The sequence below is a fragment of the Haliotis rufescens genome, unplaced genomic scaffold, assembly GCF_023055435.1.
Source record: "Haliotis rufescens isolate VD_foot unplaced genomic scaffold, xgHalRufe1.0.p SCAF_6, whole genome shotgun sequence".
Classification (NCBI taxonomy): Eukaryota; Metazoa; Mollusca; class Gastropoda; order Lepetellida; family Haliotidae; genus Haliotis; species Haliotis rufescens.
In genome coordinates, this window is record NW_025964334.1 from 43,564,279 (window position 1) to 43,588,810 (window position 24,532).

Genomic DNA, 24,532 nt, shown 5'->3' on the forward strand with positions numbered 1-24,532 from the left:
TTTTGCTGATAGCCATACACCATAGTTGGATAACCACATCAAGCACTTCATAGTAATAGGCTGTTTAAAAAGTCCCAGGTCCAGGTTTCTTTGGCTGTGGTGGTTCCAACACAAGGATGTTTCACACCCATATAAGAAGTTCAATCCCTTTTCTCCTCTGTATCTGATCCGTCCTCCGAGAGAATCCCAAGAGGGGAACCAGGTGGCACATCAGGTACTGGGATCGTGAGTACTGGCATCAGAGAAATCTCAGCATCAGGGCATCCATCTAAACTGCGGAGTGACCTGATAAACCTGGTTGGAAAAAAGTTAGCGGTTGATGCTGTAACCTATTTTATTAAAGCTTTGAGCTCCATCCAGGGATTCAGTAGATTTTGATCGACACTAGATCCCATACCAGCGCCTGTGGCCTGGAGTGTTTTAACTCTTTCAACAGCGCTGGCTAGTATACCAACCACAACGTTGTGAGTCCCCAGACACCGCAGGCCGGTTTACCGGCCAGGCCGTAGTCACATCAAAATAATATATAATTCTATTAACTTACCTGTTAAATCATTCATTTACTAAATCTATCAGTTTCCACAATACCTGAAAATGTCGAAATGTCCTCATTCGATAGATTTAAATTTATTAACTATTTCCCACAGCCACAATGTTATTGAAAAAGAAATTCTGGCACACATGCTTCGACAAAAGGTCCCTACAAAAAAAGTCAAAGAGTTTAATGTGGACATTTGAAGCAAATCTGTAAATAAATTAAATAAAGTAATGAATATAATCAACAACAAAAACTCAAAAAATTGTCAAACTTGCATCTAAGTTACAATTTCCATCTTTTCGTGTGATCTTGTAATGTAAGTCAAACAACATCTCAGCTTTTGTCACCTCAATTTTCACACTTGGACACTAGGTTTGATGACAAAATATATGCATAAGATATCTTTGCCACAGTTAGTAACCTAGATATGTCCAAGAAGTTCCATATTGTATCCTTAATAAGTTCAGATTAACACGATTCAACTAAAATCTTTCATCTAAAGCTGAAATTATCACACATGAGGATAGTATCCATTGCTGTAATTTGATTGGCTGTCTTAGGGCGCATGCTCCAATTTGACCAATCAATCCTTACAGCAGAAAACAGCAAAAAAACATCATTAGAAACCAATTTCTATCCAATAAAAATGCACTTAGCAAATTAAGAATATACCCCGGGCAAGGCTACTCTAATATTATGGATGTCCAAACATCGAAGGAATCTTTGCACTTATTCATACAAAGCTTAAAAAACGGAGGTATTTTCTCATGTGAAGGAACAGAAAGCCACTACTATTTGATAATAGGTGATGATAGATTATAATAAAATTATCATAATTTTTTGATTATGTAAACAACGAAAATAAAAAAGAAAGAAATTCCCATTCCCTCCTGGGTGAAAAGTCATTTGAACTAAGTAAATGGATATGGTGAAACCTTACAATTGCTTAAAATCACCACAATTTTCGCTTCCTCTGTGCTTAATCTTGACATTATGAACATGTTAGCTTACATTTTCATTAAAAATGAATTTAAGTTGTAAATGAATTATTTAACTTGTATTATAGAAATAACTATCATATTAATAAACAGTTGGATTAGGCCTTTTAAATGGTGTATGACATGCAGTATCAAAAATGATTTACAAGCTGATATTTTCTACCCCAGAGTTACTGGGAACTTGGTTTCATAGCAGCTAACTCTTATGGTAGGATCGTGTTGAAGGAGTCAAAACTGTGCCTCGACCCAGACTAAGTGCCAACCTAATAACCAGTCACAGTTCATGCTGCAGCCAGCACTCAAACGTGCTCTTGCTCCAGCCGGCACCTTCCTTGTCTTGGCCAGCGCTTGTGTTTCACCTGGTGCTCGTGCTCCAGTCGGCACTCATAGAAGACAGTGCAGGTGATGCTGAAGCTAGCTGTCATGGAGGTTAGCAGTAACCTCCTAGAAAGGCATCTGTGAGCATCAAGCTCCTTGCGAGTGAAGGAAAATGAAAATGAGTGATCAAGGACAGATAATTCCAGATTGGTAACCCAGGGCAAGGGGTGCCCTGGATAAACAAGGAGAATGTTCTGGATTCTGTGTTACATGATCAAAGTGAAAATGGAAATTGCAGGGTGTTTTGTCTGGACAAGAAAAATTTATCTTTTGTGTGTTTGGTTGCAGTATTACAGCTGTCCGAGAGCAGTCTGTAAATAAAGTAGATTGCTTTTCACAAGAAAGAGATCCCTCATGAGTGGCTGTACACCACTACAGCAAAAGCAAAACCCACAATGTGCAGGATGGTGAAATTTTGCCTCCCATTTTCATCAGAGGATCCTCCTATAATTCATCTAAGATAATGCAAAAGTTTTTCTATTACCCAAAGAAATTACCTCAAATGCAGGCCAGTTCATTGCCATGTCTATACCATTGTTTGCAGACCACCATTTCAAGTCCTTATCTGGGTCAGTGTTACCTATTGTAGAATGCAAGTCTGTGTACAGCTTAGCATACCTGAAAATAAAAACATAGTTGATTTGACATAAATGAAAATTAGGTAGAGAGACTAGGTACATTAAATTTAATTATTATTATTTCCCTAAAGTTTGTTTTTTACAAATTGTAATTTCACAAGTATTCTTTATCAAGTAAGTTGAAGTTTTCCTTGTATACATTTGTATACTTATCCTGCATTACTCCTTAATGCATCTACTGCTTACCTTATGACAGAAACAGTGCCTTGGGATGGTCCTAAACTGAAGAAAAAATTGTTTCCAGTCAAGTCTACTGCTGTCTGAATACCAACTCACACAGCCGTCATTATATCACCAGAAGTGATGTCACATTTGGCCACATTTCTGCTTGTCACAGGTAAAAAAGATTTGAAGCTATAGTGGGGAGGCAGTTCTGCGACAGGTGGGCCCTTAGACGTTTTGCTTGCTTGTTTGTTGTTTAACGCCCCACTCAGCAATATTCCAGCTATATAACAGCAGTCTGTAAATAATCAAGTCTGGACCAGACAATCCAGTGATTGACATCATGAGCATCGATCCACACAATTGGGATACGATGACATGCATCAACTAAGTCAGCGAGCCAGAACATCCCGCTTGTCGCCTCTTATGGCAAGCATGAGTTGACGAAGACTTATTCTACCCCAGATCTTCACCGGTCCTTTAAGACGTAGTAATGCAGGATAAGTATACAAATGTAAAAAAAATATTTAGATGTTACTAAATGTTTTACTTATCCTGCATTACTCCTTAATACATCTGGCTCCAGACATGAGGAGTTCAGTATTTGTGTCGGGGGTTGGTTACCTGCTGGGCTTTAACCAGAGGGCCAAAGCTGTGAACGCCTTAGACATCTTCAAGTGCCACATCTATTAGATAATGGCTGGCGAAGGCAGTGTCAGACCTCCAAAAACATCTTTCCATGACTGCTCTGATGGAACAGTGGCGATGTAGAGCCACTGTTGAGACAACAGCCCTAATCTCGTGAGGATTGTGTTCGCTCTCGGAGGATCAAGTTTTGCAATTTCGTGTGCCTGTAGGATGACTACGCATAACCATAGTGACATGGTGTTGTGATTTACTATGGTCATGGACGTCTGGGATACTGGACACAACCGTTTCCGCATCCCATGCCTAGTCTTAGAGTGGCGGATAAAAACTTGTAGTGCATTTACAGGGCAAAAGATGAGTTCTTCCTCATCTTCGACCCCACAATCGTAGAGATTGATGGAGTGGTGAAGGACCGGTCGTGTTGTCTTGGTAGTTTGGTATTCTTAGCTAAAATATCCCAGCACAGCCCGAGGTGAACTGTTCCCTGCGTACCATGCTCAAAACGGGCCCGGGTAATATTAAGTGCATATAACTCCCCAACCCTCGCCGCTGTGGCTAAAGCCAAGAGAAATATTGTTTTCTTGGTGAGCTGGAAGGAGGAAGTTGTGTGGAGGGGCTCTAACCTCCAAGAACCACATTCAAATCCCAAGCAGGGGGACAGAATTTGACCTACTGATCCTCAAGCTTGTAGTTCCGGAAGTTTGGTCATCTTATGATTCTCTCGAATTGCCAACACTGAATTAAGAGCGTCCAAGTACATAGGTTGAGATGCAAGAATTGCGGTGATTCTGTATTAGGATCTTCAATTTTCACCTTACAAAAAGTTTCAAATGATCTCCATCTATCATCATATAGCCCCCAGGTAGATGGATGGTGTGCCAAGGCAATGGCTTTAGCTGCCTGAGCCGAATATCCCTTAGCACTCAGAACTCTTTTAAGATGAATCAAGCGTGCAGACAAAAATCTGCCTGGTGTTGGGTGAGGTAGTTTGCTGTGAGGGTGGATGAGTAGGTTCGACCACTCTGGCAGGGGGAGCGGATTGTTTTCTGCAAGATTTCTGAGATCTACAAACCACCCCCTTGCCATCCACCAGGGCGCGACCAAAATCAGAGTAAGGCTCTTGGTTGCTTTTATTTTGTGTATCACCCTGGGAAGTAGTACAGCAGGCAGAAAAACGTGAGTGGGCTGATGTGACTGTGAGCAATCCCAACAACACTTGCCACTGACAGATGGTGACATGTGGCTAGGATCTTGAGCCATCCCCTCCCGTGGCACTGATAGTAGGTCCTGATCTGTCTGGAACAGGCTTCCTATAAACTGGAGTCGGTAAGATGAAATCAATTCCGACCTCGCCTCATTGACCACCCATTCCAGTTGATACAGTAGGTGCCTGGTAAAGTCCCGATGGAGAACCAGGGTAGCCGTGTCGGGATGATTCAGGAGACAGTCGTCTATGTACGACTCCAACTTGATGCTCCTCAGGTGTAGGAAGGCAGCTACTGGTTTGGTTATTCATGTTAATAGCCACTGAGCCACTGAAATTCCAAAGGGCAAGACCGCCCTTTAGAACCTGCGGTCGGAGGGATGGATAGGTTCATGCAGGTAAGCATCCTGCAGGTTGATACTGATCTGGAAATTGTAAGCATTGATACTGGTCCTGAGCAGTTTCAAGGTTGTGAGGTATGAGGTATGGCGGACGCTCCAGGTAGCACTCGTTGAACACAGAAAGATTGTGAATCATCCCCATCGTTCTTCTTGGGTACTAGAAAGATGGGAGAATAAAAGCCTGGTGTCAGCGCCTGGGTAGAACCAAGGTGGTTGAGCCGTGGTCAACAGTGCATCTACCACTATGTCCAGGTGATAGCCAGAACATGCCCAATGGGAATGGGAGTACCTGATCGTTGAACAACAAGGAGGCCAACCACGGTTGTCGGAGGAGACGACGTTTCAACTCAGGAATTCCAATTCAATAGGGCCAAGTAGCCAAGCCGGCGGGTAGCTGTAATCTCCGCAAGGGATGCCCCAAGGTGATTCCTCATGTGCGTTATCTGCCGTTGTTGAAAGTCCACCACTGTCTGAAGGTGGTCAAGACTATTGGCATTAGTTTCAGTCAAGTCCTGCTCCATGGCCTGGGATGAAGACACCAAAACCAACAAGGGTTTGAGTGACTGCCTGACCTCAGTCTTGATGAAGGTGATCCTAACATCTGGGATCTTTAGCATGGTCGAAATCTTCATCTAACGCCTTGTCCATATACAGGAGCCTGGCAGTAGCACCATAAGGCACCTGCGATGGCACAGCTTGAAAGTAACAGTGGAGGCCAGCAACGCCTGAAAGTTGGAGACAGGTAAGGAATTTAGTCTGGTGTCATGGTGTGTTGTGGCGGCAAAGGAATGTCAGTCATCCCGGAACAGTCAGTAACGCCCAACCTGAAGTAGAGGGTTGGGTGGTGATAGCCGGAGATTAATGGCAGGAAACATCCTGCGAGTCTGACATCCTTCTACTGCTGCACTATATGTGTATGTGTAACCTGTCTATAAGTTGAAAAACTAGACTGGGAGATAGGCAAACAAAAATAATATTTCCAATTCGGGGCGCAATTTGTGAAATTCATGCAACGTGGATGTAGGATGATTTTTTGCCACGACAGTTAATGCAACATGCAAGTATAAATTACACGTGAAAATTGAAGTTGTATTGTGAAAAACAGACTTGTAAACACCGATAGAAAAACCAAAGTTTAAGTCATAAAAATTGAGTTTAATGTGTTAAATAACACGAGTGGCAAAAGGTATTTATTAAAAATAGAATATACTCCTTAGCCAAATGAAAATTGTAATGACTGCCTAGAATGAAAGAAACGAGACACGCATAGCAAATTCAAAATGGTGGGAAAACAACAAGCCACATGAGTGATGAAGACAACGGTCTTCCCACGTGGAATAAATGCATATTTGAACACAAATAGAAGCATAATGATAAGATAACAGTATACTCCATCTGTCACAGAAGAAATTTAATGTCGAAGCAAAGTACAAATGACAACAAATTCAAGCCAAATATTGAGGACCAAAGTAAGACACAACATGTCTTATTGATGACAAGCAGGAATGTGGTGAGACGTGACATCACTTTCGGCGATTATGTGACAGCTGTGCCAGTTGGTCCTCAGACAGAAGTAGACTTGACTGGAAACAACTTTTTCTTCAGTTTAGGACCATCACAAGGTGCTGTTTCTGTCATAAGGTAAGCAGTAGATGCATTAAGGAGTAATACAGGATAAGTAAAAAATTCAGATATTTAGCATCAAGACACCAGTTATTTTAAAAGTGAGCTGAATGTTATTTTTTAAGAAATCTTCAGCCATCAAGTAAGTAAAGTGTGGCTTGGTAATTGTCTCTGTTATGTAGTCTGCTTGATGCAAGCATGTTCAGAGGCAAGAATGTTTAAAATGATCTCAATGTGATATTCTTTAAATCCTAATGAACAATGTCTTGGTATAAACAGTTTCTGAGAAACACTTCATCATTTCTGGATGAAGTAATGCATTGCTGTTGCCTTTATCACTTCTAAAATTATAAACAAATTCACATCAACACATTCTCACCTGGAATCAACAGATAGATCCAAACAGGAATGCATTTGAAACAATGTTTTCTTCAAAAAGTCTATTCGCATCTTCTCAAAATTTTGACATTTCTCATAAACCTGAAAGAGGATCAACAGCACATTGGAAATCACAGAGAACTGTAAGCTGACAATTCAAAACAATTCATTTTTAGGCAATTTATGTAATATTGTATCATGTGTGGACAGTATATACAGTAAGTATATTTTCTTTATATTGCTCAAGCACCATTCATATTTGCATGAGGGGTGGGGGGTGCTGGAAAAATTACAACAGAATGACAAAAGGGGCATCACTGACATTGCAGTCTGAACAAGAAATCATCTATTGCTGGAAACATATCTATGTATACACTACAAAGAAATACACTACAATGCAAAAGTTCCTTATCATGTTCTGTTGTAAATTTACAAATATTTCACAACTATAATGTGAATAACTGAAGATGCAAACAACCCGTGGATTTCTGCAAAAAATAAGTGTTTGTTTTATGGCCCTAATTAAGAATTTGATGGGATTATCATGTTGTCAATATGTTGTGGGCCTTGGCAATATTCTCTATAAGAAGAAGTTTCTTTGCATGAAGGCCTCAGGTCCAACTACAAACCATATACACAGAGCAAGTATATTATACAATACATGGATACAAAAATACATGAATACAAACACACAAGTACAATGTCAGTTCAAAACAACAGATTTTGTGTCTTTCATTCAAGCATATCATAAGTAATGTGATTAATCTTTTAATAAACATTCATTGTTAGTGGCCAAAATAGACTTAAAGGTATTAAAGCTTGGATATTTCCAGAAAGTTTCTGGCAGATATATACTTTTCTAACAACATCACATAATGAACAAAAGTGGTGTTCGTCATCTATACGGACATATTCTTGTGATCTGTCAATAGCTAAATATCTCCCTCCATTGTTTTTCTTATATATAGAGAATGTTTCTAAAGTTTCTTTTAGACAAGATTATATCTTTATATAAATAGTAATGTGAACTTGAATTAAGGAGAGAGTGCCAGTTATGGAAAAAGATCCTTGAATAAGTGTAGAAAGGACAGTTGTTTAACAACTGTTTGAGATATCCAGACAAATCCAAAACCATGCGAAAAAGTAATGAACGGATTTTAAAGGCCCATTTGTGCTGACCATAATTATCTAAATGCACCAACATGTTATATGCCTTTTTAGGTAATCTGTCTTAGTGCATATAAACTACTTTAAGACATTATTTTATTGTTCTAAGGAGAGAGTTTTTATAAAACGGAAAGCAACCAGTTTCTCCATTACTATTGCATTTGGGGTTTGTCCCCACACCTCAGAACCATACAGTAGGATTGGCTGTATTTGCGTTTCAAATATCTTTTAAAATACCGTGGTCTAAACAATGTCAATTTTACTTATTTGAAGAATTAAAGAGTAGACCAATATATTTGTAGATGGGTACAACTTCAAATACTTTTCCTTTTTAATGGCAAGTATCCTTTTTCGAAAGAAGACCTCCTGTCCAAATACTACAATTTTCGTGTTATCCAAATTTAACTCTCTTTTTTTTATCTGTAAGTTCTACTTATTGGAATGAGATCAAGATATTGTCTATTTCATTGGGATAAACCAAATTTTACGTGGGTACACTGTGGACATACTGCAGGTAATGTTTGATAATTACCCACCACTTTGTAAAAAATATCTGCCATAATAATGATGTCTCAAAATAGTTTTGTGGACATGAATTAATTTACAAGTCTTCATGTACTTGCAATACATATCTAAAGCAAATATGAAGTCTTGTCAGATCAGTGTGGCAAACACAACACAAGGTTTGTGTATAAACCTTAAACAAACCTAATTGTATAATGACTTGCTCAAATAACATGGAAACTGAAGTATGGAAACAGGATAAAGCAAACAATGTGCGTCATCATGACACCAGGGTCAAGTGGTGGCATATGTAACTCAGCCTTTAGATGCAAAGCCTTGCCCTGCACATTGCATACTGATATCGTAGTTGGTAGGTTAAATGGTATATTCTACCAGGTTGATCATATTACATGACATATTTCACATTTTGTCTATTAAGCTCAAAACAAGGATCAGATAAATAATGTTTTTCTCTAGATATTAAACATCCTCCGAGTAATGCTTTCGAGAACATGTGGGGTGGTAGCTAGCCCATCAGTTGATGCCTGACACTCAAAGATTTGGTTGCATGCCCATATGAGTACAAAGTGATCCTGGAATCTGATCATCTATACATTCCCCATTGAGAAACAGAATGTATCATGACAAACAATTATAACAAAGAGTAAGGAGTGTTTATCGCTTTACGCCATTGTTAGCAATATTCCAGCAAAATCAGAGTGGGGGACACCAGAAATTTGCTTCACACAGTCTACCTATGTGTGGAATGGCATCCAGGTCTTTGCTGTGAGCTACTCCACTTCCGTTTTAACAAAGAAGTATGTTTACAATGTTCAGTTAAGTATAACAAAAACAACACAATTATAATGTGTACAACCTTCAAGCGAATCTTACTGAGTAATGATTAAAGTTACATTTGAGTGTTAGTTTATGATAATTAACTCTTTCAACACCAGTCTACCAGAAGAGTTTGCTGCTGTGCTCCAGTGACTCTGGGGTGATAGATGAAGCCTACATTTATCTGTGAAAATATCAGTTTGTAAAACATCTTTGATACTGTATGATACACCATATGAAAGGCCTAATCCTGTTCATAAATATGATAGTTATATATTTTAATATTATTTAAATAATTCTTTTACAACTTAACTTAATTCCTTTTTAATTTAAAAAATGTAAGCTAACACATTCATATTGCCAGATCAAGCAAAAAGGAAATGAAAATTGAGGTGATTTCAGGCAATTGTAAGATTTCACACTATCCACCTACATTGCTCAAATGTGAGTCAGTTCTCCCAGCAGGGAATGGGTACCTGATATGTGAGGTGGAAGTTGTGATTTGTCGGCAATTTCCATGATTCATGATTAGCTATTATTTTTTTTATTTCATTGTTTACATTATCAGAAAATTATTATCAAATGAAAACCGTCCTCGTGTATGATGTTTAGGCTTAGCGAAAGGTTATGGTTAAATCATGTTATTCTGAATGTTCAGGAAATCACAACATATTAAAAATATGGAACTTCATGGACATATCGTTCTAGTTTACGAGCTGTGACAAAGATTTCTCATCCATATATTTTGGCATCCAGAGATCGTAATTAAAATTATTTCAAATGTGCCAAAAGGCACAGTTATGCCAAATTAAGTGTGCCATCACATTTTTAGGTGTGCCAGGAAATACATGATTGGCTTCTAAACTGTTTTGATGGTTAATCATAAATTCAAATACAAGTCAAGCGACTGTCATGGCGTTTATTCAAGTCAAATTATACTTAGAATGAATTATCAATCAGACAATTCAAACACACATCACTCAAGTTACTAATTTCTCGTTACTCGTTGCCTTTGAATCTTAGTTAAATACCAATTATAATAGTCTCAAGATTTAATAGCTACTGTTCACAACTGGAAGTAGCTGTGCACTGATCAGTTACAGTTGTAGCTGTGTCGATAGGGTATGGACCATCTCCTGGCCCTCTTCCCCTGTATGCACTGAGCCACAGTGAAGCGAAAATTTGACGATTTTCAGCAAATATAAGATTTCATAAAATCCACTTACCTATATTTTATTTTTTTATTTTTTACGTAATCAGAAAATTATCTTAAAGAGAATTATAAATAAAATCATCATTGTCCCAATAATAGCGGCTGTCCACTCAGTAGCATGAAGAATTATCTCCGTTTTCCAAGCTTTTGGCAAGAAAGCGTCATAAGAAACCAATAAAATCGTATGTTACAGCAATGTAAAGACTCCAGATGAGTTTACTATTGTGCAGATGACAAAATAAACTGTGTAAATTCAGTAAGAATAACACGTGCCATGTGACACACCATTAATCTACAAACCTTATTTTGTCATCTGCACGATAGTAAACTCACCTGGTGTCTTTACATTGCTGTAACATGCAATTTTATTGGTTTCTAATTACGCTTTCTTGCCAAAATCGGCTACAAGAATCGTGATTGGTCAAATTTGAGCAAGTGAACTAAGGCAGCCAATCAAATTACAGCAATGGTACCATCCTCGTGTATGATGAAAGTCAGATTTTAACGAAAGGTATTTATTAAATCGTGTTATTCTGAACATTTTTTAAGCAGGAAATCGCGATCCATATTAAAAAAAATGAAACCTTGTGGATGTATCGTGCCAGGTTACGAGATGTGACAAGGATTTTTCATGCATATATTTTGGCATTAAACATTGTGTCCATGTGGAGAAATCGAGGCGACAAAAGCCGATATGTCATTCGACTCACATTACCGCGATCGCATGAAAAGATGTAAATAATAACTTAGATGTAAGTTTCACAACTTGTAGATATATTTAGGTTGATTTTATTCATTATTTTGTATAATATATTTAAAGATTTGATTGACAAGTTTTTATTTTGCTCTTTGACTTGTTCGATGTGTACCCATTGTCAAAGTGTGTGTCCGAGAATCATATTTTCAATAACATTGTGGGAAATAGATCTGGTGAATAATCTTTTAATCTATCGATAAAAAAAAAAAAATTGAAATAAAATATGTATTTAAGACATTGTGAAACGTGACAGATTTAATAATGAATGATATGACAGGTAGGTTCATAAAATTAAAAACTATTTTGACATGACTACAGCTTGGCCGGTCAGTCTACTAGCCTGCGGTGTCAGGGGACTCAGTGTTGAAAGAGTTCAAGAGTTTTTGCACATATTTATAACAATTATTTTTACATATGAGTCATGGTTATCAACAGAAATACTCGTCAGTCACTTTCATCGAAAAATTAAGTGTGCCAAAGGGGCACGCAGGTAAGGAATTCACCGTGCCATTACAGATTTAGGTGTGCCCTTTGAACCATGACTATGGTGATAGCTTCCGCATCAGCATCCTAACATTTACCGCTTTGTGGAAATAATCCAAAAGATCGATGGTGCTGTAACTTTTACAACTAGACTTTGACGCAGGATGAGGGTGAACCGGAAAATCGAGAATAGAATAACAAGACTCAAACTCAACTGCAAGGAGGCCAGAAATCACCAATGCAGTACCTGATGCGATGGGGCATTTGCTGAACTTGGGTTAAGAAACTTATGAAATGACATGTGGAATGTACATCTTTTTAAATATAATTATAACCTATGGGATGTACATTTTCTGGAATGTATTTATGACTAACTATAAATACACTTTCTTAATATTGATTATATTAAATGTGCCAAATCACGTTGTTGAATGTGGATTAAAATGTGAAGGAATCAATGCTCTTCTGTTTTTATGTCGCCAACTGTTGGACCAAACCAAGCTGTCTGACAGATGGGACATCTGTTTCATGGGAGGACATCACCAAAACGTGGTTTGAAATTAGTCACTGACATGAGCAATCTGATTATGTAAACTAATAATCCATAAAGCACAGTGCATTTCCTTTCTTTGCAAATGCAAACAACGCAAACAGTGACTGACAACACTGAAAATCCTTTTAAAAAGCATACCGGTAATCTATATGTAATTCATCATTTGTTCTACTTCAGTCTACTGTATTCATAACATGAAGTCCTATTAAAGCATCAGAGATTCAAAAGGAATGGTCTGGTATTATGAACAAACTTAGAATATGAATAGCCAAAATCATGTAACTGTTAATCATAGACCATGTTTAAACGTAAGGGGACATAACTTGCCATCCTACACAACACTTGTACTGATACCTGTTACAATAAAACTAATTTGTCCCATAAAGAGGGCAATTTCTTTTACAAATATTTCTGTTTAACATAAAATTCTGTGGAGTCCCTGCATAGCTACAATGACATTTAGTTCCAGAAATAAGTTTTCTTGTTTAAAAATCAAAATCTACTAATTAAAGAATAAAATCCAAATGGAGCCTAGAACAATCCCAAAGCAATCAAGACTTGCCAAATCTTTCTAGACTTTTCTTTTTTAATATATTCTCTGGGGACTCTGATACTACCGCATAACTACACTGAAGTTTTACAAAATTCCCAATGTTTGGCAAAATAAAGTAAAAGACTTTAGAGTAGAACCAGGTAATCTAATGTATCACCATCCTCCAGTAAGGGCCGGACCAACTTATAAACCAAACTGGAAGGAACCTTTGTAAGTGCTTCCTACTAAAACTGAAAATTTACATGACAGATTATATTTTCTTGTGTAAATTAGATTTCTGTAAAAAAAATATGCATATTTGAGAGCAGATGTGTTGCAGATGACACAATCCTTAAGGCCCTGTTGTGTAGAATATCCCAACAAGATGATACCAGATGTGAGGGAGAGTGACCTACCTCTGTCATGTCCTCCATGTACTTGGCATTGTAACTGTTGAGGTCGTTCAAAGATGCCTGGTACTTGTCACGGGTTACGTTCACTTCTTCCTGCAGCTTCCGCAGCTTTTCTTGCAATTTTTTCAGCTGAAATGTGTGGTTATTCAAAAGGTTATCCCATAGGTTATTAAAAACTTATTTTGTGCAGTGACAACCAAAACAATTAATTGAGTACAATCAAATGTTTATTATATACAAGACATAGCATAAGATTTGGGGGCTGACTCGGTGTTAGAAAGGTAACTTACGCTGCAGGTAAGTAGTATAAAAAGGCAGCCCTGTGGGTTGCATAAGTAAATTTGAAATATATATGAAAATGATTTAGAACCCTGCGGGTAGATCTAAAGTAAAAAGGTTATACCAGATAAGAAAGGTTGCCCTGCGGGCAATGTAATTAAGAGACCAGGCGGGTTAGTAGAAAGAGTGATAACCTGGGGGTGTGAGTGAAATGAAACTCGTTAAAAAAAGTTTGATAACCTGCGGGTATGAGTGAAAATGAAAATGCTTTGGGGGCCGCAAGCCATCTAATGATAGCAAAGCCCCTTCCGAGCCAGCCCCTTGGTGGAGATGGATGGAGGGTCGTAGTGACAGCTGAGAGAACAATGGAAACAGCTGAACGACATTGAGGCTCTTGTTGTTAATATAGATAAACAAAATGATGTCACGTCCGTAGTACTGAGCATGCTCTGTAGAAAAAATACTGCATTCTGGGATAGAAAATAGTAACTTGATACAGAGAAGAAATGTGATCGTTCATGGACGATTCTGAATTATAAATGACAACTTGAAATAAAGGGAAAAAACCTTACATAGGTGACAAATATATACATCTGTTGTGTAGACATCAATGTTAATAATAGGTGAAAAGCTTTGTTGATCACTGCACAAACAAAAATATAAAAATAAACATTTTACTTATATTTGGATCACAATAACATTGCTGAATTTATCTCAACTAGAAATGATCATGTGTATATTTCAATCGTAATCTTATGGTGTTGAATGCAGGTGGACCGACCTGATCTGGGGACACTGCTGTGTCCGCACGAGCATTGTTCTCCTGGTTAGCTGTGCTCTTCTCCTGGCGACAAACATTGTGGTAATCCTTTCTGGCAGTCAGAACTTTAGTCAGCTTCTTTCCCCAAGGTTTCTGAGCCTGCAAACAAAGCATAATCCTGGAATGCCTTTATCTTGGGACTGATTAAACATGGCCTAAATATGTAATCTTACAGAATATTTCATATTTTATATACTTATCCTGACAAAACAGTAAGCAATTTCTTATTTATCTTCTGTACTCAAAACAGACTAAAAACAGTTCAATGCCCAAAGGCACCCACAGACTAGGGGCAATAATTCGGAGTTACTGCCCTTGATCCTCCTCTTGCAAAAATCTTCCATGTTTCATATTGCCAAGGATGGATGGGAACCAGGATGAGGGAAGCACCTTATCCTTGTCGTACCATGATAAGTACATAATACAGGAAGTTTCACATTACTGTCAATTATTACTATCCTTGTAAGGACTTTTGTCGTAGTCCCTTCCAAGGAATGTACCCTAACTTCCACCATGTCCACCAGGGTCCTGTGATTTTTTACAGATAAGAGGCAAATTAAAAAATTATGGATAATACAACAGCTTCTCTGGATTCTTGATCCTTGCAGAAAAGTTATCAGTCCTGATAAGTAGGAAGTCACAAGATGTGAAGGCATCAGCGAGAGACAAACATTGTGATGCACCCTATCAAAAAATATTATTGTCTACAGGAAGGTGAGATGAATGGCAACAGGTGAGAAGCTTGGAAGTGTAGGTGCACATCTGCTTCTGCAAGGAAACATAGTCCTTGGGAAGCTTGGCAGAGGATTGGCTTAGTCCAAGTCCCCTTAAGAGAAAGATTTTGCAAAACTTTGTCCCTAAGTTCTGAGTTTTTGTCTGTTTGTTTGTTGTTTAAAGCTACAGTTAGTAATATTACAGCTATATTATGATGGTCTAAAAATAAATCGTTAGTCGCTTCTTACAAAAAGCAGGGATAGAATTAGCACTAGCCAAAGCCATTTTCACTATTGTTAAAGGTATAGTAGAATTCAAAATTTTGGGGGATGTTTCTGCATGTTATCATTATTCGGATTAGAAGATTTTCTAGGTTAATTTCTATCCGTGAGTGCTGAAGACCAATTCATCTTGGTCATGGGTTGATATTACAAGGACACTGGAGGAATTGTGAAGCCAACCTTGTCCTCATGCCACTAAAACCTAAGGCACAATTAATGATCTGTTATTCTGAGTCACAGAAAACGATGATTGCACAGATATAACAGGAGGCACTGTAGCAGGTGCATGCAAAACTGGAGGTACAGCAGGAGGCTCTTTAGCAAGTGCAGATGAAGCAAGAGATGCTCTAGTAGGTGCTGTCACTGGTGAAATTTACAAAAAAACATCACAATGATGATTTACAAATTCAACAGTATTTGTTTACTGTATGCTAAACATTGTTTTATAGAACAGAGAATAACATTACGTTTCTAATTGTCTTGTACAATAAGTTGGAAATAACAATCAGCTGTTCACACATTTTCTCCACGATTTTGGGGTGATTTAGAATAAGAAATACTTAATATCACAACTGAAAATAATATTTATTGCAGTGATAGGAACACTTTGTATCTTAAATGACCAATGTTCATTTCAAGGCGAGTTCATGGTGAGTTGGTACCATCTGCCAATCAGTTCACAGTGTTTGCGTTGTTCTCCAAAATAATGGGGTCCCCTGGGATGCGATAGCCACAAGTGTGGTAGGCGCGAAGCTATCCAGGGGGGTTGGGGGGCATGCCCCCCCCCCCCCCCCCCCCCCCCCCAAAAAGTAATTTTGTTAAATGTGGACCTGAAATGATGAACTTTAGGCCATTCTGAGCATATATAAGTATGTGGTTAAAATCTTTAAGTGTCTGTTTTTATGTGTGTACACAAAACATCTTTGAATCTTCATAGATTAGCCACTTGCCTCTTTCAACACCAGTCAACCAGAAGCTTTAACTGCTGTGACACCGAGTTCCCAGAGACTCTTGTGTGATAGATGAAGCCAACATTTATCAAGGAAAATATCTGCTTGTAAAACATTAGTCCTGCACCATGACTGTGGAATATATTTATTTTATGAAAACAACACCAATCTAGAAACGTATACAAAAGCAAGTCAAGCCAGCTCTGGCTAGGAAATCAGCATAGGAGAAATTGTCGAGAAGGTTATTGTGTAATATAAGATTTCATAGACTAAATGTCAGTCTAGTAAAACATCTTTGCAACTACATGTTATACACCATTTGAAAGGTCTAATCCTACTGTTATACATATTTATGTTTATCACATTATTTAAATAAAGCATTTGCAACTTAAAACAAATGTAAGCTAACACATTTAAACGTCCAGATTGAGGACCAAGGAAGCGAAAATTTGACGATTTTTGTCAAATATAATCAATCATAAAATCCACTTAGATCTACCTATTTATTTTTTATTTTTCATTGTTTACGTGATCAGAAAAACATTTAAAAATAATTGTAAATAGTATCTGTCATCAGCAATTTCCCGATACCAGCGGCTGCCCACTCAGTAACATGAAGAAATACGTCCGTTTTCGAAGCTTCGTATTAGAAAGCTTATTTTTTCATCTACACTAACCTCGCCCAGAGTCTTTTCGTAGCTAAAACGTGCTTTCTTGCCGATATCTGCTGCAAGGGTGTTGATTGGTCAAACAAGAGCACATGACCTAAGGCTGTCACTCAAATTACAACAATGGAACGTGTGTATTTTTTTTGAAAGGTTTCTGTTATTCTGAACGTTTCAAGCAGTAAACTCACGATCTATATTAAAAACATGGAATTTCGTGGATGTATCGTGCTAGGTTAGGGGCTGTGTGACAAAGGTTTTTAAGGCATATTGGAAACATCGTATCCGAGCCAAGAAATCGAGGCGACAAAAGCCGAGATGTCATTTGAATTACATTACACGCAATCGCATGAAAAGATGGAAATAATAACTTAGCTGTAAGTTTGACAACTTATAAATATATTTTGGTTGATTTTATTCATCACTTTGTATACTATATTTAAAGATTTGCCTGAAATGTCTTTATTTTGCTCTTTGACATGTTCAATGTGGACCCGCTGTCTAAGGGTGTCCGAGAATTTTATTTTCAATAACATCGCGGGAAATAGTGAATCATTTTTAATCTATCGATAAAAAAATGATAAATTGAAATGTAATACGTATTTCAGACATTATGAAATGTGATAAATTTAATAAATGAATGATACGACAGGTAGGTTCATGAAATTATATAGATCTACCCTTTATTTTGAGGTGACTACGGCTTGGCCGGTCTTCCGGCCTGCAGTGTCAGGGGACTCAAGGCTTCTTGGCCGGTGTTGAAAGAGTATATTTGCTCTTCAAGCAAACTTTCTTGAAACCTACGAGGGGATATCAAAAAGATTTGAGCCTCACACAGTATTCATGGTCGAATGGTACAATGCGCTACACCTGATGTACATGAATGTCTTAGCTACTGATGCTATGTAGAAACATATTGCAGGCTGCAATTATTTTGTCACAACACTTCGTGGAAGAGACCTACCCCTAGTGAATTGGCAAAATGGAACAAATCTGAGTACAGAGCGGTGATAAAGTTCCTTGTCCTAGAGGGTCAATCTGCCAAACAGGTGGAAGAGCGATTGACTGCAGTTTATGGAGAGTCTTCCCCATCGTCTGCAACTATCAAACGGTGGGTGAAGGAATTTCAGCGTGGCAGAAAGAGCTTAGAAGATGATGCCCGGTCCGGACGGCCATCAACCAGTACCAGCCCTGAAAACATTGACACTGTACACAAACTAGTGATGGAAAACCGCCGTATTACTCTCCATGAGCTAGAAGAAACAACATGTCTATCATATGGATCCATACATAATATAATTCATGGCAAACTCCACATGTCCAAAGTGTGTGCCAGATGGGTCCCGAGAATACTTACAGATGACATGAAGCTATCAAGGGTCACCATCAGTGGAGCCTTGCTAACTCGGTACAACGCCAACCCAGATGATTTTCATTTTAGGATTGTAACCAGTGATGAAACCTGGGTTCATCATTATGATCCGGAGAGCAAACAGGAGTCCATGGAATGGAAACACGCCACTTCTCCAAAGTCAAAGAAGTTCAAAGCCACCAGATCCACCAAGAAGGTTATGATGACCATCTTCTGGGACAGCAAAGGAGTGATTCACATCGACTACCTGCCCCATGGCACCACAATGAATGGGGAGTATCACGACAAGTTATTGAAGCAGGTGCGCCAATCCATCAAGGTGAAACGCCGTAGAAAAATCTGTCGTGGGATTCTGCTTCACCAGGACAACGGACCAGTCTACACGAGCCGTGTTGCAATGACAGCTGTGCAAGAATGTGGCTATGAACTCCTCCCTCACCCACCCTATTCTACAGACCTAGCCCCCAGTGACTTCCACCTCTTTCCCAGGCTGAAAAAACACGTCCGGGGCCAGAGATTTGAAGATGACGATGAGCTAACTGCTGCTGTGGAGGGTTGGTTAGGGGACCAGAATGTTGACTTCTACCGATCGGGCATCAGTGACTGGCAAACTAGGTGGAACAAGTGTGTGGAGTTGGGAGGGGACTATGTTGAAAAATAAAGTAGTAACAATCCAATTCTTTTACTTTTTCTGTGTGAGGCTCAAAACTTTTTGATATCCCCTCGTATGTCATCAGATACCTCTCAGTTTCCCGCATTCACACCGAAATCTGGCTAGCACCGGAACCCAGCGAATATTGGATACAAATTAACACATGGGTTTTGGGAGCAAGAGAAACATGAAAGAAAACAACAATAAGTTATGCATGAAGTGAACTTTTTTCAAAATGAAAAAAGCGTAAGGGGACGTGTGTATGTTGGTTTTTTTGCGTCCTATTTTTTCCCAGTGCATATTTTTGTATATGGGACACTGTAAATGCAAACACTGAGTTCACAAACAATTTTTGACAAAATAAATGAAATGTTGAATAAAATTAATATAATAGATTACAAAGGTAAGTCAAAACACACAATGAACACTTTTATAACCAAATATTAGTAAAATCTAAATATTTTTTACATTTGTATACTTATCATGCATTACTCATGTTTTCTGACAGAGATGAACTGTGTGAGATCCAGCTGCTGAAGAAAAGTTGTTCCAACCAGTAGAGGCAGCACCCTCGCACAGTCGGCACGTGACCCGGAAGTAATGACATCACATCGAAAGACATAACTGCTTTAAACACAACATCTGAAACTTTGTGGGGAGGCAGTGTAGCGAAGGGAGGGCACTTAGACGATGTAATGCAGGATCAGCATACAAATGTAAAAAATATTTAGATTTTACTTGATTTTTTAACTTATTCTGTATTACTCCTCAATGTATTTTTATCTGACAGCACAGCCAGTGGGCATACCTTCAGATGTGATCCATAATAAACCCTCTTCAAAGTCTGATGAACCTGCACCGCATACAAGTGATGACTGAAACATCTACGACCATTCCTGTCGTCTGGAAACAAGAGTTGATGCAAAAAGGAAAACCAGACTAGGTGACGAATGCGGAACGAAGGAGAGCCCTCTAATTTTGGGTGATAAACACCAGAGAGTTTGACAGGCCCCACTCAGTGTATCGGAGAATCAGCAACATCGGGGATTGAAGGCATGTTGTATACCACCAAAACCAAGGACGCCAGCGACATTATCCAAGGTTACGTCACGGCGGTAGTGGCTGGCAAAGACAGCCTTCCATGATTGATTTGATGGAGTAGTTGCTATGAACTGCTCTGATCTCTTGAGTGTTGGTAGCCTTGGGGAGGGAGGGGCGGGGAGAGACTGTCAAGAAAAAGCGTTTCCTAGACTTGTGGTAGGCTTCTGACCCGTCATAGGAAAACCCTCAATGCCCACAGCAGGCATAACCAAAGCTCCCACGCAGGCAGTCTGAACTTGGCTTACTGATCTTCAAAGTGATACAAGCGCAGCAAGGCCGGGATTTTCGTCATTCTCCAGTTGACAGAGATGGCAAGCAGTTAATGGCGACCAGGTATGAAGAGATGGTAGAGCCTTTCAACCGACTTGTGCTGCGCACATAAAGGAGAAACTCTGCCAGAAACTGCGGGGACGCTGTCAACAGATCCTGGTGTTTGTCTGAGCAGAGGGCCTGGAAGGAGCACCCTTTGTCAACATACAGTCCCTGTGTAGACGGATGATAGGCTAAAGCAAAAACCTTGGCCATTCAAGCTGAGTAGCCCTTGGCTCCCAGGGCATTCAACAGAAGCGCCAGGTGTGCATACAAAACCAGGCGGGGTTCGGGTGTGGCAATCTGCTGTGTGGGTGTAACAGGAGGTTGAGCCACACCGGAAGGTCTAGGGAAGAACCCTGGGAAGGAGAGCCGGCGCATACGCGGATAAACCTCCCCAGGGAACGCTGAGTGCGTTGACTGCCATAGCTGACGGATCTGGCACCGTTGAGATGTAGGATGTCCGCTGGCAGTTCTAGGATGCGGTGAATAGATCGATGTTGGGGGAGACGATCTATTGGCAGATCAAGGTGAACAGGTCTGAGCAGAGCTACCACCCGGCCTGGACAGAGTTTGTGCCAGAACATGCTCTCAACCTTGTGCGTAACGAGAAATTGCAGGTCCAGGCTGACCACCTAGTCGAAGAAGCAGAAGGTGAGAACGGTCAATATAGGGTCTTGAAAGGAGAGTGTCGGTTAGGGCCAAATAAGGTGTCTCATCCACGCCAGAGCCCGGAGATGGAGCAATAGAAGCCAGAAGATCAGCCAAACAGTCAGACCAAATGTCTACTGGTTTGAAAAGATCCCTCCAAGGAATCAGAACTATAGTCACGACGACTTACCGGAGAGAGGCTTCAGGAGCGGATACGAGAACGTTGTGACGATCTAGAACGATGAGAGCCATAATAGGAGGTGCCAGTAGCGCTGATGAGGCAATACGTTGGAGCTGTGGAAGCCAAGGGCACAGGCAGCGCTGTTGATGCCGAAGTGGAGTAGAGGATAGCAGGTGCCGAGGAAAAGTTGAGATAACCGCAGAGCTGAAGGAGCCGTGGAAACCAAGGAGTGCGACGCCGCTGCTGTCAACATAGATGGCAGAAGAGACGGAAAAGCCGGTCCTGTGAATGGTGACACCGGAGACGGGGACGATGTTGTCGATAAAGGTGACAGTAAGGGAAGACCACAAATGGGTGTCAGTCGTGATGAGAGAGAGAGTCTCTGAGTTGTAAGACATGTCAGGGCATCAACCAATATTTCAGAGCAGGTTCAAAAGGAAAAGCTAGACAGATGCTCGTAGCAGCTACTTTCAGTAGTGAACTTGAGTGCTAATTACAACACATCTTGCGATATTTCACTCACAAAGCACTGGGGGGTCATTTCAGAAGTAGTAAGTAATTTATTTCAGCAAGTGTGTCAGTCCTGTATTCATGGTATTGATACAGAAAAAGACATATCGTGTAACGTATCGTCACTTGAAAACTCACAACACAACGATGCAACGGTGCAAGGTGGTTGAGGTGAAGCATTTTTGACATTTTGTCTAATCCTACTTTTGTTAGATAAAAACGGTATACTTTATGACTTGCAGAAGGCAAATTAATTATTATCAGGCTTGGGGGGATTTTACAGCACACCTAAATCACACTTGCTGGGGTCACACTTCCGTAGGCCCATCACGTTGATTAAGGAATTAGTGTCAAGAGCTTCACCGAGTACCAGGGACGACACCCCACACACATCTGCAGCTGGTAAAGCAAATCTTGTTCTTTTGATACAGTAAATCTACACTGACTGAAATTTTCCACTAAACAATCAGGCAGGTTTACCAATCACAATCATATATTTTCAATGGTAGTCTTAGTAGAGTAAATAGTACTCACCTTTCTGAAACTGTCTTCAAATTCTTTTGTTTCTTTGAAATGCATCATGGATTTGTGATAGTTTTCTTTTTGCCAGATTTTCACAGAATGGTACACTTCTGACATTAATCTGTCTCCAATAAGAGTATGTAAATCAGAGAGACTATCAGCCTCACACAGAACTCCTCGCCACGCTCCCTGCATTGTGCCATACTCTGAACCTGTTGCAAAAATACAACCAGAAAATGCTAGCAAATGAACAAACACAAAACTAAATGTCCTTTACTTTACCTAGCATAATAATAATTAGGGCTGGCTAAAAAGATCAATAATCAAAATTAACGTCAAAGGGAAGGAATAGTAACAATTATCTATATGAAATTGTTGTAATCAATAATAACTTAGATAAACTACCATGATGAAATTCAGTTTATATTTACCAAAACAGACTTGTTAGTGTCACTTATGTCAATTGTCGAAGACAGAAAGCAACTCTTTCTTGTAATATCTCAAATGTCCACAAAGTAATCCGTGCATAAACATGATAAATGTGTCACTGCTCACCAGTGGCTTGAAATATGTTGATTTCTTTCAAGACTTTCTGGCATATTTGCTTTAAGTTACCTCTCCGATATTTATCGATACTTGATCAATATTTAGTCAGCGATTATCAATCTCTATGATCTATATCGATAGCCAGCCCTAATAATAATTAATCAAGGCAACAGGATCAAGGTATTATTTTCAACAAATTTCAGTGTTGATATATGAACTATGTTAAGCTGAGCTTACTAGATCAAGAAACATTTCTCTTGATTCAGACTGAAAGACTTGTGGCAATTAAGAATAATACTCTAGTACTTTTCCATCAAATAGACTGACAGTCAAATGCAGGATAAGCTCTGGACTTGGAGGCAAGGTCAGTGGTTGTAGTAGTGGTAGTGTTTAGTAGTGGTGACCTGTTGGGCCACTACTAACGGACCAAAACTGTGCCTTGCACATCCTCCAATGCGACTTCTCGCAGGTAGTGACTGGCGAAGACTGTGTTTGATCGCCAGAAACACACACCCATGATGGCACGTTGTGAGCAGTTGCTGTGTAGCGTCTTTGTGGAGGTGACCGCCTGGATCTCATGGGGGTTGTTTGAGCGTGGGGGGTCCAATCCCGCTACCTCGTAGGCCTGGAGAATGATGGCTCGTAGCCAGAGGGTGATTGTGTTGCAGCCGACTTCTGCTCGTGAGGTCGCAGATACTGGTATGAAGAGGCGTCGTATTTGTGTACGGCGTTCCTTGGATTGTCATGTAACATGACATAGACGGAGCTCTTGTTCATCTTCCGCGCCCACAATAGAAGATAGGGGAGGGATGAGGAACGATCTATCTGGACGTCCTGGGAGTTGATTCTTGGCAATGAAGTCCCAGCACAGTCCAAGATACACAGCTCTGTGTGCCCCAAGCTCAAAGCGGACGCACTTGACGTCCGAGGCATGTTGTTTGTTTGTTTGTTTGTTTGTTGTTTAACACCGCACTCAGCAATAAGCAAGTCTGGACCAGACAATCCAGTGATTGACATCGTGAGCATTGATCCACGCAGTTGTCAGCGAGCGACCACCTGATCCCATTAGTTGCCTCTAAGGACAAGCATAGTCCCCTTTAACAGCAAGCATGGGTTGCTGAAGACCTATTCTACCCCGGCTCTTCACGGGTCTCCAAGGCGTGTAACTCATTGACACGGGCTGCTGTAGCGAGCGCCAGTAGGAAGACCCTACTTTTTCGTCAGATTGTAGAATGACATCGCCTCAAGCGAATCGAAGGGTGCGTCTCTCAGCTGGTGGATGAAATTTCGCCTTTTGGTCTTCAAACCTGAATGAGCGGAGCAGAGCCTGTAGTTCCACGATTTTCCAGAACTGCCAGGACGGAGTTGAGTGCCACAAGGTAACTCGCAATGGTACTACCCTTCAGCTTACACTTTTGGCGAAGATAGAGCATGAACTTGGCCAGGAATTGAGGCGATGCAGTAGTGGGGTCTTGTTGTTTGCCACTGCAAAAGCCGTCGAAGGATTGCCACTTGTCGTCATAGAGGCTCATGGTGGTTGGGCGATGTGCCA

The 24,532-nt window shown here is 39.8% G+C and overlaps 1 protein-coding gene across 2 annotated transcripts in view; it reads right to left on the reverse strand.

Moving 5' to 3' along the window:
* LOC124114615 (protein kinase C and casein kinase substrate in neurons protein 1-like) overlaps nucleotides 1-24,532 on the reverse strand; it is a 66,197-nt gene that overhangs the window by 19,676 nt on the left and 21,989 nt on the right. For both annotated transcript variants that reach the window (XM_046475288.2, XM_046475287.2), the window contains exons 3-7: nucleotides 22,447-22,646; nucleotides 14,488-14,625; nucleotides 13,431-13,556; nucleotides 6,970-7,070; nucleotides 2,412-2,532 (exon numbers count right to left, since the gene is read on the reverse strand). In XM_046475288.2, coding sequence (XP_046331244.1) covers nucleotides 2,412-2,532; nucleotides 6,970-7,070; nucleotides 13,431-13,556; nucleotides 14,488-14,625; nucleotides 22,447-22,646 — 686 coding nt within the window. The remainder of the gene's footprint in view (nucleotides 1-2,411; nucleotides 2,533-6,969; nucleotides 7,071-13,430; nucleotides 13,557-14,487; nucleotides 14,626-22,446; nucleotides 22,647-24,532) is intronic.